General features: G+C 41.5%; 1 protein-coding gene across 1 annotated transcript in view; it reads left to right on the top strand.

The window, feature by feature from the left end:
• Positions 1-12,966, top strand: part of SORCS2 (sortilin related VPS10 domain containing receptor 2) — a 1,347,356-nt gene that overhangs the window by 1,273,722 nt on the left and 60,668 nt on the right. Inside the window, exon 20 of the mRNA XM_044681767.1 lies at positions 6,075-6,250. Coding sequence (XP_044537702.1) covers positions 6,075-6,250 — 176 coding nt within the window. The remainder of the gene's footprint in view (positions 1-6,074; positions 6,251-12,966) is intronic.

Below are 12,966 nucleotides of genomic sequence, written 5' to 3' on the forward strand. Positions count from 1 at the left end.
AAGGATACCTTCCTTTATAGGCTGCCTAACTTCCCAAATGTAGCCATTGTCTGGGTCCCATCAGCAAAGGAGACGAGATGGTTCGGTCAAGAGTTTCCTTTGATCTTGATTTGTTTTCTTCTTTCCAGCTTGACTTCTTAATATAAAAAACTTGACGGCATTCCTTTGCTGCTGCTTGTGCAGCTATTAAGAGCATGCCTTCTGCCTTTCTTCCTATTTCTGGCTTTATTTAAAGGAATCCTTTTGTTCTTATTGTTGAATCATTTTTCAATCATGTCTGACTCTTCCTGACCCCATTTGGGTTTTTGTGACAAAGATACTGGAGTGGTTTACCGTTTCCTTCTCCAGATTGTTTTTTGTTTTTAAATCCTTACCTTCCATCTTAGGAGAAATGCTGTGGATTGATTCTAAGAAAAGTGGCAAGGGCTAGACACTGAGGGTTAAGTGACTTGCCCAGGGTCACAAAGCTAGGAAGAGTCTGAGGTCAAATTTGAACCTAGGACCTCCCATCTCTAGACCTGGCTCTCCATCTACTGAGCAACCCAGCTGCCCTCCTCTAGATTATTTTAAAGGTGAGGAAACTGAGGCAAATTGGGTCAAGAGACTTGCCCAAGTTTATATACCTACTAAGTGCCCAAAGCCAGATTAAAACTAAAGTTTTCCTGACTCCTCACCTGGGCATTCTATCCACGGTGCCACCCATCTGTCCCAAGGAATTGTAATTCGTGGGAAACCTTATCTAGGAAATCAAGTATCTTCAAGGGACGGTAGAAACTTCTTACTTGCTCCCTGGTGATATCTCTCCCCTCATTCCCTATTCTCTGGTCCTAGACCTAATCCTACAAGCTTGCCCTCATCTACATGTTCTAGTTAGATTCATGGACCAGGGATAAGTCAGCTTATCAATTATTATTATATTATCAAGTCCTAAAATTTTCTGCTATGTGATACTGGGAAAAGTAGCTAGATTGATGTCTAGATACTTAGATAAGTGAACAGACAGGTAGGAAGGTAGACAGACAGACACAGAGACAGATGATAGATAATTTGAATTGATAGGTAGAGTGAGCAAGTATATACATACCAATTAACATTCACAGTGAGGTGGCCTAGTGCAGTGATTCCCAAAGTCAGTGCCACTGCCCCCTGGTGGGTGCTGCAGCAATCGAGGGGTGCGGTGATGGCCACAGGTACATTTATCTTCCCTACTAATTGCTATTAAAATTTTTTAAAAATTAATTTCCAGGGGGCGCTAAGTAATATTTTTTTCTGGAAAGGGGGCGGTAGGCCAAAAAAGTTTGTGAACCACTGGCCTAGTGGATAGAGCTCTTGGCCTGGAGTCAAGGAAAATCTGACTTCATAGCTAACCTCAAATATTTGATCCCAGCAAGTCATTTAACCTCTTTCTGCCTCAGTTTTCTCAACTATAAAATGGGAAGAATAATAGCCCTCTCTCACAGAGTTATGAAGATCAAATGAGATAATATTTATAAATCACTTAGCACAGTGCCTGGCACATAGTAGGCATTATATAAATGGTTATTCTCTTCCCAACCCTCTCTCCCCATTTACAACATGATGACTGGCATTGTGCAAAGATCTGGAAATGCAAATACAAAAGACTCCTTGCTTCTCCTAAAGCTAACAGTTTGCGAAGGGAAGGCAATTTGTAAAAGGGAACTCGAAAGGGAGGGGTAATGGTCACTACTGGATACCGCATGGTTTAGAACTAGTGGTAAATGACATAGAGGTTTGGGTAACACAAATAAATGCTCCTAGCTCACTAGGAAATATGGTCATTCCTGGGGGTACAGTACCAGATTCAGGTGGGGATGGGGAAAGGAGTAAATGATGTGTGTGATCCCATAACCTGTGGAAATCATCTTTCTAGACCTCTATTTCCTCATATGTGAAACAGGGAGAAGGGTAGACTAAATTTGCAAGATGTCTCCCAAATCTAGAGATCATATGAGTATCTTAAATCATTCAGAATAGCCTTTTATTTTCCAGATGAAAAATTCAGGACTTAGAGAGGGGGGAAATGATTTATCCAACTCTGGATAAAGAAATGACATTTGGATATAACTCCTGGTTCCTAGGTTTTCCACTACCCAAGGACTTCTTTTTTTCCTTTTGTAACCCCCACTCTTTTATTAAATGAAAAAAAAAAGTGAGATTATTTTAAAATTTCTATTACTTTCATTCAGCTCTAATCTTAATGGTCAGTGGGAATTAAAGAGGAGGGAACCCAAGCAGAGAATAGAAAATAAGAGTATTGAATAAAGGGAAGAAGCTTGAATGATATTTTTTCTCATGATGTGAATGACAGATGATATCGTACCATCTACTTTGGAAGACAGGGTCAGCCTTGGACTTGTCAAAATCGGGAAATAAGAATCAGCCTGTTTGATTTATCACACGGCAAAAGATCCAATTTTCCCAGGTGATTGGTAGTTCTAATATTGTCAGAATGTGGTAGCCTGTGAGAAGTTGTTGGATATATGTAGGTAGACTACTGGTTTGGGAGCCAGGTTTATATCCCACCTCCGACACATGCTACCTAAGTTACCTTAACCTCCCTGTGGCTCAGTTTCCTCAAACAGGAAAATGAGATGATTTGAGTGAGGTCCCTTTGAGTTGTGAATCAATTATTAGATGCTTATAATAATGGGTCCTTTTGGAATGTCCTTTTATGTTATTATTATTATGAACCGCCCCCCAAACCACCAAAATAAAATGGCTTGGTACCATTGAGGTTGTTGTTTTTTTTAAAACCCTTAACTTCTGTGTATTGACTCATAGGTGGAAGAGTGGCAAGGGTAGACAATGGGGGTCAAGTGACTTGCCCAGGGTCACACAGCTGGAAAGTGTCTGAGGCCGGATTTGAACCTGGGACCTCCCGTCTCTAGGCCTGGCTCTCAATCCACTGAGCTACCCAGCTGCCCCCTACCATTGAGGTTTTAATACTATACTGATCAGCTTTACCCTAACTTCCAAAAAGATGCCTCATTTCAGAGTAGAAATGCACATTACAACAAAACAAATGAAAGGCCAGTGCTGAATCAGCTTTTCAATCAGCCAGCCCGTCAATGAACTTTTATTTATTAAGCATCTACTATGTGTCAGGTACTTTGTCAAATAGTGAGGATACTAAGAAGCAAAAGTCAAACCTTGCCCTCCAGGAGCTCACAGTCTTAGAATAGGAAATGTCAGAATTGGGAGCACTTTGGGCTCACCTTTGAGTCTAACATGCTCATGTCAGACAGGAAGAGGAAATGGAGGCTTAGAAAAGGGTGACTGATTCAAGATCATGCCTAATCAATGGTACTGGCAAGACCTGAATCCAGAATCCCCATCTTACAATCCAATCCTCCCTTCCCACCCACCCCCCAAGTATAAAGTAGGCTCTTCAGGTAACAATGACAAAGGCTGAGTATTCTCTCTAGTCTATGAGAGGCTGGAGGCTCGGTAGAATCTCCTGAAATTAAAGCCTATATTTTTACTATGGGAAGATGGGCATTCATCTTTAGAAGGGTAAAACCCAGAGTCTTTGGGGCAGAGTAGAGACATCACAAAATCTGCAATCTAAGGACCCAAGCTTTCATCTCTGTACCGCCACTGTCACGGGCAGATGACCTTATCTTTGGGAGCCACCTGGAGAGGATGACGCTTAAGTTGTTCACCTCCCAAGTGGTGACGATCTACTGAAATCATATAGGTGAAACCACTCTGTACTCTGGAAAGTGCTATATTTAAGGGACTCCTTCAAGCCTTCATTTTGTGAGCTACCCAGTGTACCTCCTGTTATTTCAGGAAACATCCTGAAATTCTTTTTAAAAATATTCTAAACAGAAGCAAAAATCAAATGATTTTTAAAAATAAATCATAGGATCATAGCTGAAAAAGACTTTAGAGACCACTGAGTCCCAACTCTTTCATTTTATAGATGAGAAAACTGAAGCACAGAGAATCTAGATGATTTCGCCAGGGTCACATAGCTAGCAAGTGTCTGAGGCAGGATTTGAACCCAAATCTTCCTAACTCTCAGTCCACTGTCCTATTCCCTATGCAATGGAGTCTCTCATTTAGAGAGTAATAATGCCTCGTAGAAATCAATTGCTTCATGAGCCAATAGATTACAGATTTAAATCTGAAAGGAATCCTAGAGGTCATCTAGTCCAACCTCTCATTTTGGAGTTGATGAAAGAGAAGCCCAAAGAAACTCAGTGAGTTGCCTGGTTCATACAAACTCAAGTCAGTCCTCGGTCCTGAATTCAATGGTCATGTTCAGCATTTTTTCCATTGTGCTCCAGTGCTTTGATTTAGTCAGCAAGCCATTCCTGAGTACATGTAGAACCTGTTCTGCATCCTGGGAGAGATCCAAAGGATAGTAAAATCCTACCCTCAAGGACTAATTGTCAGTCTGATGGATGGAAGGAAGTTCAACTCAAGAGACAGTGAGACCAGAGTAGGTGGTACAGGAGGGTTTATTTGAAGCAAAGGGGGCCCAATGCCAAGAAGATTAGCAAAAGAGTCCCATAGGGGTGGGGGATGGAGGAAAGAAGCAGCAAAGGGGAGCCCAATGCCAGTAGGGGTGGCTGGGGAGTCCCACCTGGGTGGGACGAGATATAGGGTCTTAATCAGTTTGGGGAAGGAAGGGGGGTGTAGGGGAAAAGGTAACTTGGATAGATTTTATTGGCTGTTTCTGGTGGGGGGGTTTCTCAGGAATGGATGTGGTTAGATACGATCAAGTTAAACCTTTGTCCAGGTCTGGCAGACTGAGGAACAGAGAATCCTGGCATTCTGCCATGCAGGATGGGGGTGACCAGGGCTTTCTGTCCCATGGTTTTGGTAGGTGTTGGAGGGGCTTTTTTGTCCCAAAGTCTGTCACTAATAATAATAATTTAATAGTAATAATAATAACTTGTATTGATCATTGGGTTTGTAGAATGCTTTCACAGGCATCTTCTGAGGCCAGAAGGCTGAAGGGGACTTGGGGTCAGGAAGCTATCAGCTTCAGCTTGAACACCTGTAAAATGGGGATTTTTTTAATACCCTCACCTCCTGTCTTAGAATCAATACTGTGTATTGGTTTCAAAACAGAAGAGAGCTAAGGGCTAGGCAATGACAGTTAAGTGACTTGCCCAGGATCACACATCTAGGACATGTCTCAGGCCAGATTTGAACACATGAAGATGAATCTTCCTGACCTCAGGCCCAGCACCCTCTCCGCTGGGCCATCTCGCTGTCCCTCTACTGGTATAAACTTATTATTAATACTCTGACCAGTATCATTTATTACTAATGAGTCATAGTTTGGTTTGGCAGATACCCACAATCTTATGATGACCTGGGTTCGAGTCCCATCCTTGCCGTATACTGGCTGTGTGACTCTAGACAAATCACTTAGCATCTCAGGAAACCTAAGAATAGTCACTGATCTACTTTGGTAGAGGAAGTTTTCTCCCTGGGAATCTCAACACTGATGAAATCATAAACTGGCAAAATTATAATAACATTAAAACTCATATTTATCCATCAGTCAACATTTATCAAAAGTCTATTATGGGGAGGGGGGGCAGCTGGATGGCTCAGTGGATTGAAAGCCAGGCCTAGAGATGGGAGGTCCTGGGTTCAAATCTGGCCTCAGACACTTCCTAGCTGTGTGACCTTGGGCAAGTCACTTGATCCCCATTGCCTAGCCCTTACTACTCTTCTGCCTTAGAACCAATACACTGTATTGATTCTAAGATGGAAGGTGAGGGTTTTGTTTTGTTTTTTAATCTCTTATGTCCAAGGTACTATGCTAAACTTGTATTAGTTTGGTTTACAATCATTTTAGTTCATTCTCATTTGGACCTCTTTCTGAACTGCAGAACGCAGGAACTCTAATCTTTATTTCCTAGGGAAGGAAAAAGAGACTCAGAGAGAAACAGTCTGATGCCTTCTAAAGTCACACAGCAAGCACGTGGCTGAGCTAGAGCTCAAACCCAGTGCCTATGACTCCCAACTTAGAGCTCTTTCCAGTTAAGCCACAGCTCTCTCTGTAAGAAGCTTTCTCTCATCTGCTCTAGGTACCGGAAAGTGGTGTCTAATGTCTGCGAAGGTGGTGTGGACCTGCAGCGGTACGTGCTTCAGCATCAGTGCCCCCTGACAGCCCCCAGAGGGCTGCAAGTCAGCATCAAAGGAGAGACTGTGGCCGTGAAGCCAGGAGAAGACATCACGTTTGTGGTCAGACAGGAGCAGGTGAGTGAGCTTTTGAGCCTTCCTGGGGTGCTCTTGGAGGTTAGAATAATGATGTGGCTCATCCTTGATCTCTCCAATTTTCATAGCAGTCTGGATGCCGAGAAAAATTTGTTAGGGCTCTCTGGCAGCTGGAGGGTCTGGCTTTTCATTCAAGCTCCTCTGGTCCCAGTGGGACCAAAGTCAAGGCACACCATTTTGCTGAAGATTCAGCTTCTCAAGTCTATTCAACAGCCATTTATTAACCACTGACTGTGTGCAAAGCCTTGGGGTAGTCACAGATAGCTATGGCACAGAACATACCTTCAAAGTATCCACAAATTTAATACTTAGGCTCCAACATAATAAGCACAACACAAGATAAAACAGAATAATGGCAAATAAGATATCTAGTCATTTCCTCTGAGAAAAATGAATGAAAATGATTTTTAAATTCAAAGTAACAACAGGAAAGGGGCAGAGAAAGCTTCTGGGAAGAGTTGAGAATTCTGGAAGGAGATGATAATTCTTAGAACACTAGAAATTAGGATAATAATTGTTGACATTTGTTTATGACAAAACATTGTGTGACATGACTCCTGAATGATCATGACATCAGTGTGAGGTAGGAAATGAAAGTTTTATCATATCCACATAATGTATGGGGAAACCGAGGCACAGAAAAGTAAAATATCTTGCTCAACATCACATGACTAATAAATAGAAGAGGTAAGATTCCAACCTTGGCTTTCTGACTAGAAAGCAAGGTGTTCTTTCTACTGTACCAAAGCAAGCTATTTACAAAGGAAAACAGAATGGTACAGTAAAAAAAAAAAAAATGATGGGTTTTTTGAGTCATAGACCATGGGTTCAAATCCTGAACTTGCTACTCATTACCTACATAGCCTTAGGCAGATCCACTTAGTCACTCTGGGTCTCTGTTTCCTCCTCTTAAAAATCAATGAGGTTGGAATTGTTTCTCCTTTAGTTCCTAATATCCTGTGATCCTATCGGATCTCATTGATGAAGCTGTGGCATGAGCCAGCACTTGGGGAGCTGCTCATTCCCCCCTCTTCCCAAGGCCTGAAGACATCTTTTGCATGCCTCACCCTGCCCCACCCCACCAGTCAAAGCAAGCACTTTCTCCTTCAACTTTCTCTGGTAATCTGAGGGCTCACAGATAGCTTGAATTTGCCCTCTGGGCACCCAAACCAGAAAGGTTCACCAATACTGCTATCTGCCTTCATTTTCATTAAATTAGCATAGTTTTTAAGGATCTCTACCATTTCAGAATTAAAGGAGGATACTAGTAGAGGAGGGCTATATGTCTCATTGTAGAGTTATATTTTTCTGATTTCAAAATAAGTCAATAAGCATTTATTAAGCACCCTCTGTTTACCAAACATTGTGCTAACCAATAGGGATACACTGAAAGACCAAAAAAGAAACTAACTAACAAACAACCAAGGGCTCTTATTAAGAAATTCATAGTCTTTGAAAAAGAAAACAACCACATAGCTAAATCCAAAAAAGACATATACAGAATAAATTGGAGAAAATCACAGAGAAAAGGGACTTGGGAAATAAAGGAAATCAGGAAATACTGCTTGTAGAAGATGGGATTTTAGCTGAGGCTAGAAGGAAGGCAAGGGGGCAGAGATGAGGAAGAACATCCCAGGCTTGGGGGCGAACCAGTGAAAATGACACTGGGGAGTTGGGGAATGGAGTGTCTTCTATGTAGTATATTAAGGAGACTAGAGTTTGCAAATTTGATTTCAGAGATATAGCTTATATTTGAGAGGGAGAGGGATCCTATATCCGTAATAATATATCCCATCCCATCCCACTCCTCAAATTGAGAAGCAGTATAGTATGGCCAGCCTTGGAATCAATCAGGAGGACCTGAGTTAAATCCCACTTTGACACATGAAATGCTACAATCCAGGGTAAGTCACTAGGCAAAGACTGTAAGTAGCAGAATGGTGCTTGCCTGCATTTATGGAGAGAGTTCCCTCAGTGGGGAGATCATTATATAAATGAAATCAGAAGTCCAATCTCTATCCCTGTCCCTATTCCCTGATTACTCTGATGTTGCTAGAGGGCAATGGTAGGGTTATTCTCTCATTATATGTTGACATATTCAGTTCCTTTCATTCTTGATCATTATGATTCTATCAAGATACAAGAATAACCTGTTTTCAGGGGGATTTGGGCCAATATTTTGAATGAACTGGTATTTTATTCTTCAGCTTCCAAATACTCTGGAGTCCCACGTATCACTTTCATTGCCATGGGCAGCTGCCAAAATATATCTCTGGCTAATAATGATAAAAGAGAAAGATTTCCATAATACAGTGGATAGAACATTAGATTGCTAGTCAGAGGACCCCCCTTTCTGAATGCTGACTCTGCCATCAGCTACCTTTGTGCCCTTCAGCAAGTCATTTAACCTCAAAGAATCTCAGAATGGAGAGGGACTTTAGAGGATACATAGCCCAACTCATACTGGAAGAAGAGTCTCCTTCATTCTCTCCTCAACAACTAGTTTTCCATTCTTAAGAATTCAGATGATAAGGTTCTCACTACTTCCTGAGGCACTAATTGACATTCCACTCCTGGAGAGCTCTCATTATTAAATTTTTTGCCTGCCTTAATAATGATAACAGCTAGCATTTAAATAGTATTTTAAAGTTTTTAAATGTCTTATATGTGTTATCTCATTTGGTCCTTACAAAAACCCTGCAAGAGGGATGGTCTTTATTATTCCCATTTTACAGAGGAGGAAACTAAGATATAGAGTAGTGATGGCAAGCCATTTAGGGGGTAGGTGGTGTGAAAAATGTCCTCAGGAGAGAGAGAGAGGAGCAGCCCATCCCTAAGTCTCTCTGCCTTTCTAGTAACGAAATCTGGCAAACTCTTTGCTAAGGCAAGAGCACACATGTCCACAGAGAGGGCTCTGAGTGTTCCCCTCTGGCAAGAGTACCATAGGTTTATCACCACAGATCTAGAGGGTCTACTGAGTTACCTAGGATCACACAAAAGCTATTAAGTGTCTGAAGCAGAATTTGAACGCAGATCTTCCTGGCTTCAGATCTAGCAATCTATATATACTATATGACCTGCTTGCCTAAATGAATTCTGCATATCCACAGATTGTAAAACTAGGAATATTGTATAAAATTATGCAATGACAGATTGCAGCTCAATATTAAGAGTTTCCTAGCAATCAACACTGTCCAAAATGGAACTGGGACTGCCGCTGTGGACATAGCATGCTCCCTATCCTGAGAAACCTTCTAATAGCAACTAGATCAGTGATGGGCAAACTACTGCCGGCAGGCCAGATACTGTCCCCTGAAATGTTCTATCTAACAGCGTGACATTATTCCTAATCTGATGAATACAATGAGTAGGATACAATACAATGAAACTTCAAGAAAGAGTTGCCTTAGAAACAGACTGACAGATGAGCATTTCCTTTCCTTTGGCCCCCTCTTTAAAAAGTTTGCCCACCACTGGACTAGATGAATGCTTATCAGGTGTGCATAAAGGAGACTAGTGTTTTAGATAGTGATTGGACATAGTGGGCTCACAATCCCCCTTTACCTCCAGCATTCCAGTACAGCCCCTATATTACAAGTTTCTTGCTCTAATTTCCCTTGATCCCAAGTCTAACATGTTAGGATTCTCTCAGTACATCACCAATGTTTTCTGACTCTATGGGCTATGTTCAGTTACTATATCTTCTTTTAGAGTTAACTGGGAGTTCCCTAATATTCTCCAGACCTTGATCTGAAAAGAAGGACTTGAGGCAGTTAGATAGTGCCAATCCTGGAGTCTGGAGAACCTGGATTCAAATGTGGCCTCAGTCCCTTCCTTGCTATGTGACTCTGGGCAAGTCAGTTATTCCTGATTGCGTAGCCCTTGCTGCTTAGAAATGATAGTAAGATAAAAGGCAAGGGCTATTGTTTTTTTTTTTAAAAGGATTGGATATTTCATACCAGATAAAGAAATGTGACTGATAGAAATACAGCTGTATGATCCACAAACTTTTCCCATTGATTTTACCTCTTACATCAAACTGAGAAATGTACAAGAAACATAACAATTTGCTGCCACCTATAGATTGGAATGAATATCGGCCATGCCTGCGCACTCCCACAAGAGAAACTGAAGGCAAGTTTAATGCTGAGATTCATAGGCTTCTAAGTGGGTATGAACTTGAAGAGAGACTTTGCTCACAGTGAAGGGATGCCCCTTGCCCTGTGCTCCCTCTGATTCTCCTGCACTTAGGCATCAGTGCCTAAAGAAAGATAAGAAACCTGCCTTTATACATAGCGAAGTCATCCTGAAGCTACCAAGTACCCATATTCTTGTGACAGGGAGGATGAAAGGCAAATAGCAGGAAAGAGATCCTGCATAAACAAGAAACCAGAGTAAATCACTCCTGAATAATAGAGTGGATTTTATTAGTTCTTACTACCCCTGGTGAGATTAACAGATTACATTTGTGTAACTGAGGTTTGCAAGCCATATACATGCATTGAATTATTTAATCCTCATAACCTTAGGAAGTAAGTGCTACAGACATTATTCTGATTTTATGGTCCAAGAGAAATACCCTCAGGTATGGCAACATTCCTTGAGGATAGGACCAACGTGTTGTTGTTGTTGTTGTTGTTGTTTTTTACTTGCTTTATATTACTGGCACTTAACTCGGTATCTAGCATTATTGAAGGCATTTAATAAATGCTTATTGATGCTGATGATGGGAGAGGAGGGGAGGGAAGAAAGGAAAGGAAGGAGGATGGTCATGCCCAGAATCACATCTAGTAAGTGAGGTAGGATTCACATCACTCAGTCAAACAACAAACTACTTACTATGTGCCACATAATGCCCTAGGGCCTGGAAATGAATATTAAGACAAAAATGAAATAAGTCATGCCTTTGAAGATCTTATAAACTGTCTGGGGAGACAAGAAGGAGAGAGACTGAGAGAGAGGGAGAGAGAGACAGACAGACATAGAGGCAGAAAGAGACAGAGACAGATAGAGAGACAGAGAGAGACAGACAGACAGAAATTTGATAGATAAGTGAAGAGAGAGATTGAGACAGAGATGGATGGATGAATGGATGGAAGAAATGTTTATTTAGTATTTATATGTGCAAGCCTGTTTGCCTTTGTTCACTAGAGAGAGGAATGGCCAACCCATTGTCTTTGCCAAGAAAATCCCATGGAGATTCTTAACATGCTGTTGTCCATGGGATCATGAAGAATCAGATACAACTGAATAACAACAAAAAAACAAAACTCGGGCAACTACGTGGCACAGTTGATACAGTGCTTATCCTCATCTATCTGAGTTTCAAATTTAACCTCAGACACACCAATTATGTGACCCTGGGCGAGTCACTTAACACTGTTTGTCTCAGTTTTCTCATCTGTAAAATGAGACAGAGAAGAAAATGACAAACCATTCTAGTATCTTTGCCAAATGGGGTCATAGAGAGTCAGACAAGGAATGCCTCAAAAATGTGCAAGCTACCTGCTGGGCACAAATACAAGCAAACAAGTCAACCTTTGACCTTTAAGAGGTCATATTATTGATGGAAGACAACAGATAATGGCTTGGATACTAAAAAGGGAGGTGAAGAATCTGTCTTCAGGGGGTTATGGAAAGGAAACTGCAGGAAACAGTGTCTGTAGCATGGTAGCTTAGTTGCCAGCAGAATAGACAAAATATAATCTATATAAAATAGATACAGGATAATTTTGAGGGGAAGGCATTAGTGGTATGAGGACCAAGAAAGCTTTCACACCAAAAACTTTGAGCTGAAACTTGAAGAAAGCAAGAGGTCCCAACCAGTCAACAATCATTTCATTCCTACTATGTGCCAACCATTGCCCTGATATCCAGGGATGCAAAAAGACAAAAGTGATACACCCCCTTTCTTCAAGGTGCTTCCCTTTGAATGGGAGAAATAACACCTGCATATATAAATAAACATACCATTGTGTATGTGTTTGTGAAATGAATACAAGATTGTTTTAGGAGGAAGGACCCTAGCAGTTGGGAGAACCAGGAAAAACCTTCTGTAGGAGGTGACATTTGAATTGAATCTGGTAGAAAACCAAAGATTCCAGGAAGCAGAAGGGAGAAGAAAAACATTTCAGGCATGGAGGAGGGGAGGTATGTTAGAAGGAGGGAGAAGACAGCCTGTTCAAAGTCATAGGAACAGCAGTTGGACTATGGAATATGAGGAAATTATATTCATTCTCTCATCCAGGCATACTTGTCTGCTCACTGTTCCACTCACAGGACACTCCACATGCTGTCTGTGTGCATTTGCACTGGTTGTCCCTCTTCTCTGGAGGAAAGGCACCATTAGACAGATGAGGATGTACATGATCAATTGAAGAGGAAGAAGAGAGCATTAGCAGAGTTTGTTGGGGGTAAAAAGCTTCACAAAAGATGTGAAGAGGGAAGACGTTCCAGGCATGGGGGCAAAATATAACAGGTAATAGGAATCCACTGGAATTGACAGAGTAAGGATGGAGTTAGTCAGACCTGTGATTTCAGAAAATCACTTTGGCAGTAGAGTGAAGGATGAATTGGGGGAGAGAAGGAAAGAAGGAAGGAAAAAAGAAGGAAGGAAAAAAGGAAGGAAGGAAGGAAGGAAGGAAGGAAGGAAGGAAGGAAGGAAGGAAGGAAGGAAGGAAGGAAGGAAGGAAGGAAGGAAGG

The sequence above is a fragment of the Gracilinanus agilis genome, chromosome 6 (assembly GCF_016433145.1).
Source record: "Gracilinanus agilis isolate LMUSP501 chromosome 6, AgileGrace, whole genome shotgun sequence".
NCBI lineage: Eukaryota > Metazoa > Chordata > Mammalia > Didelphimorphia > Didelphidae > Gracilinanus > Gracilinanus agilis.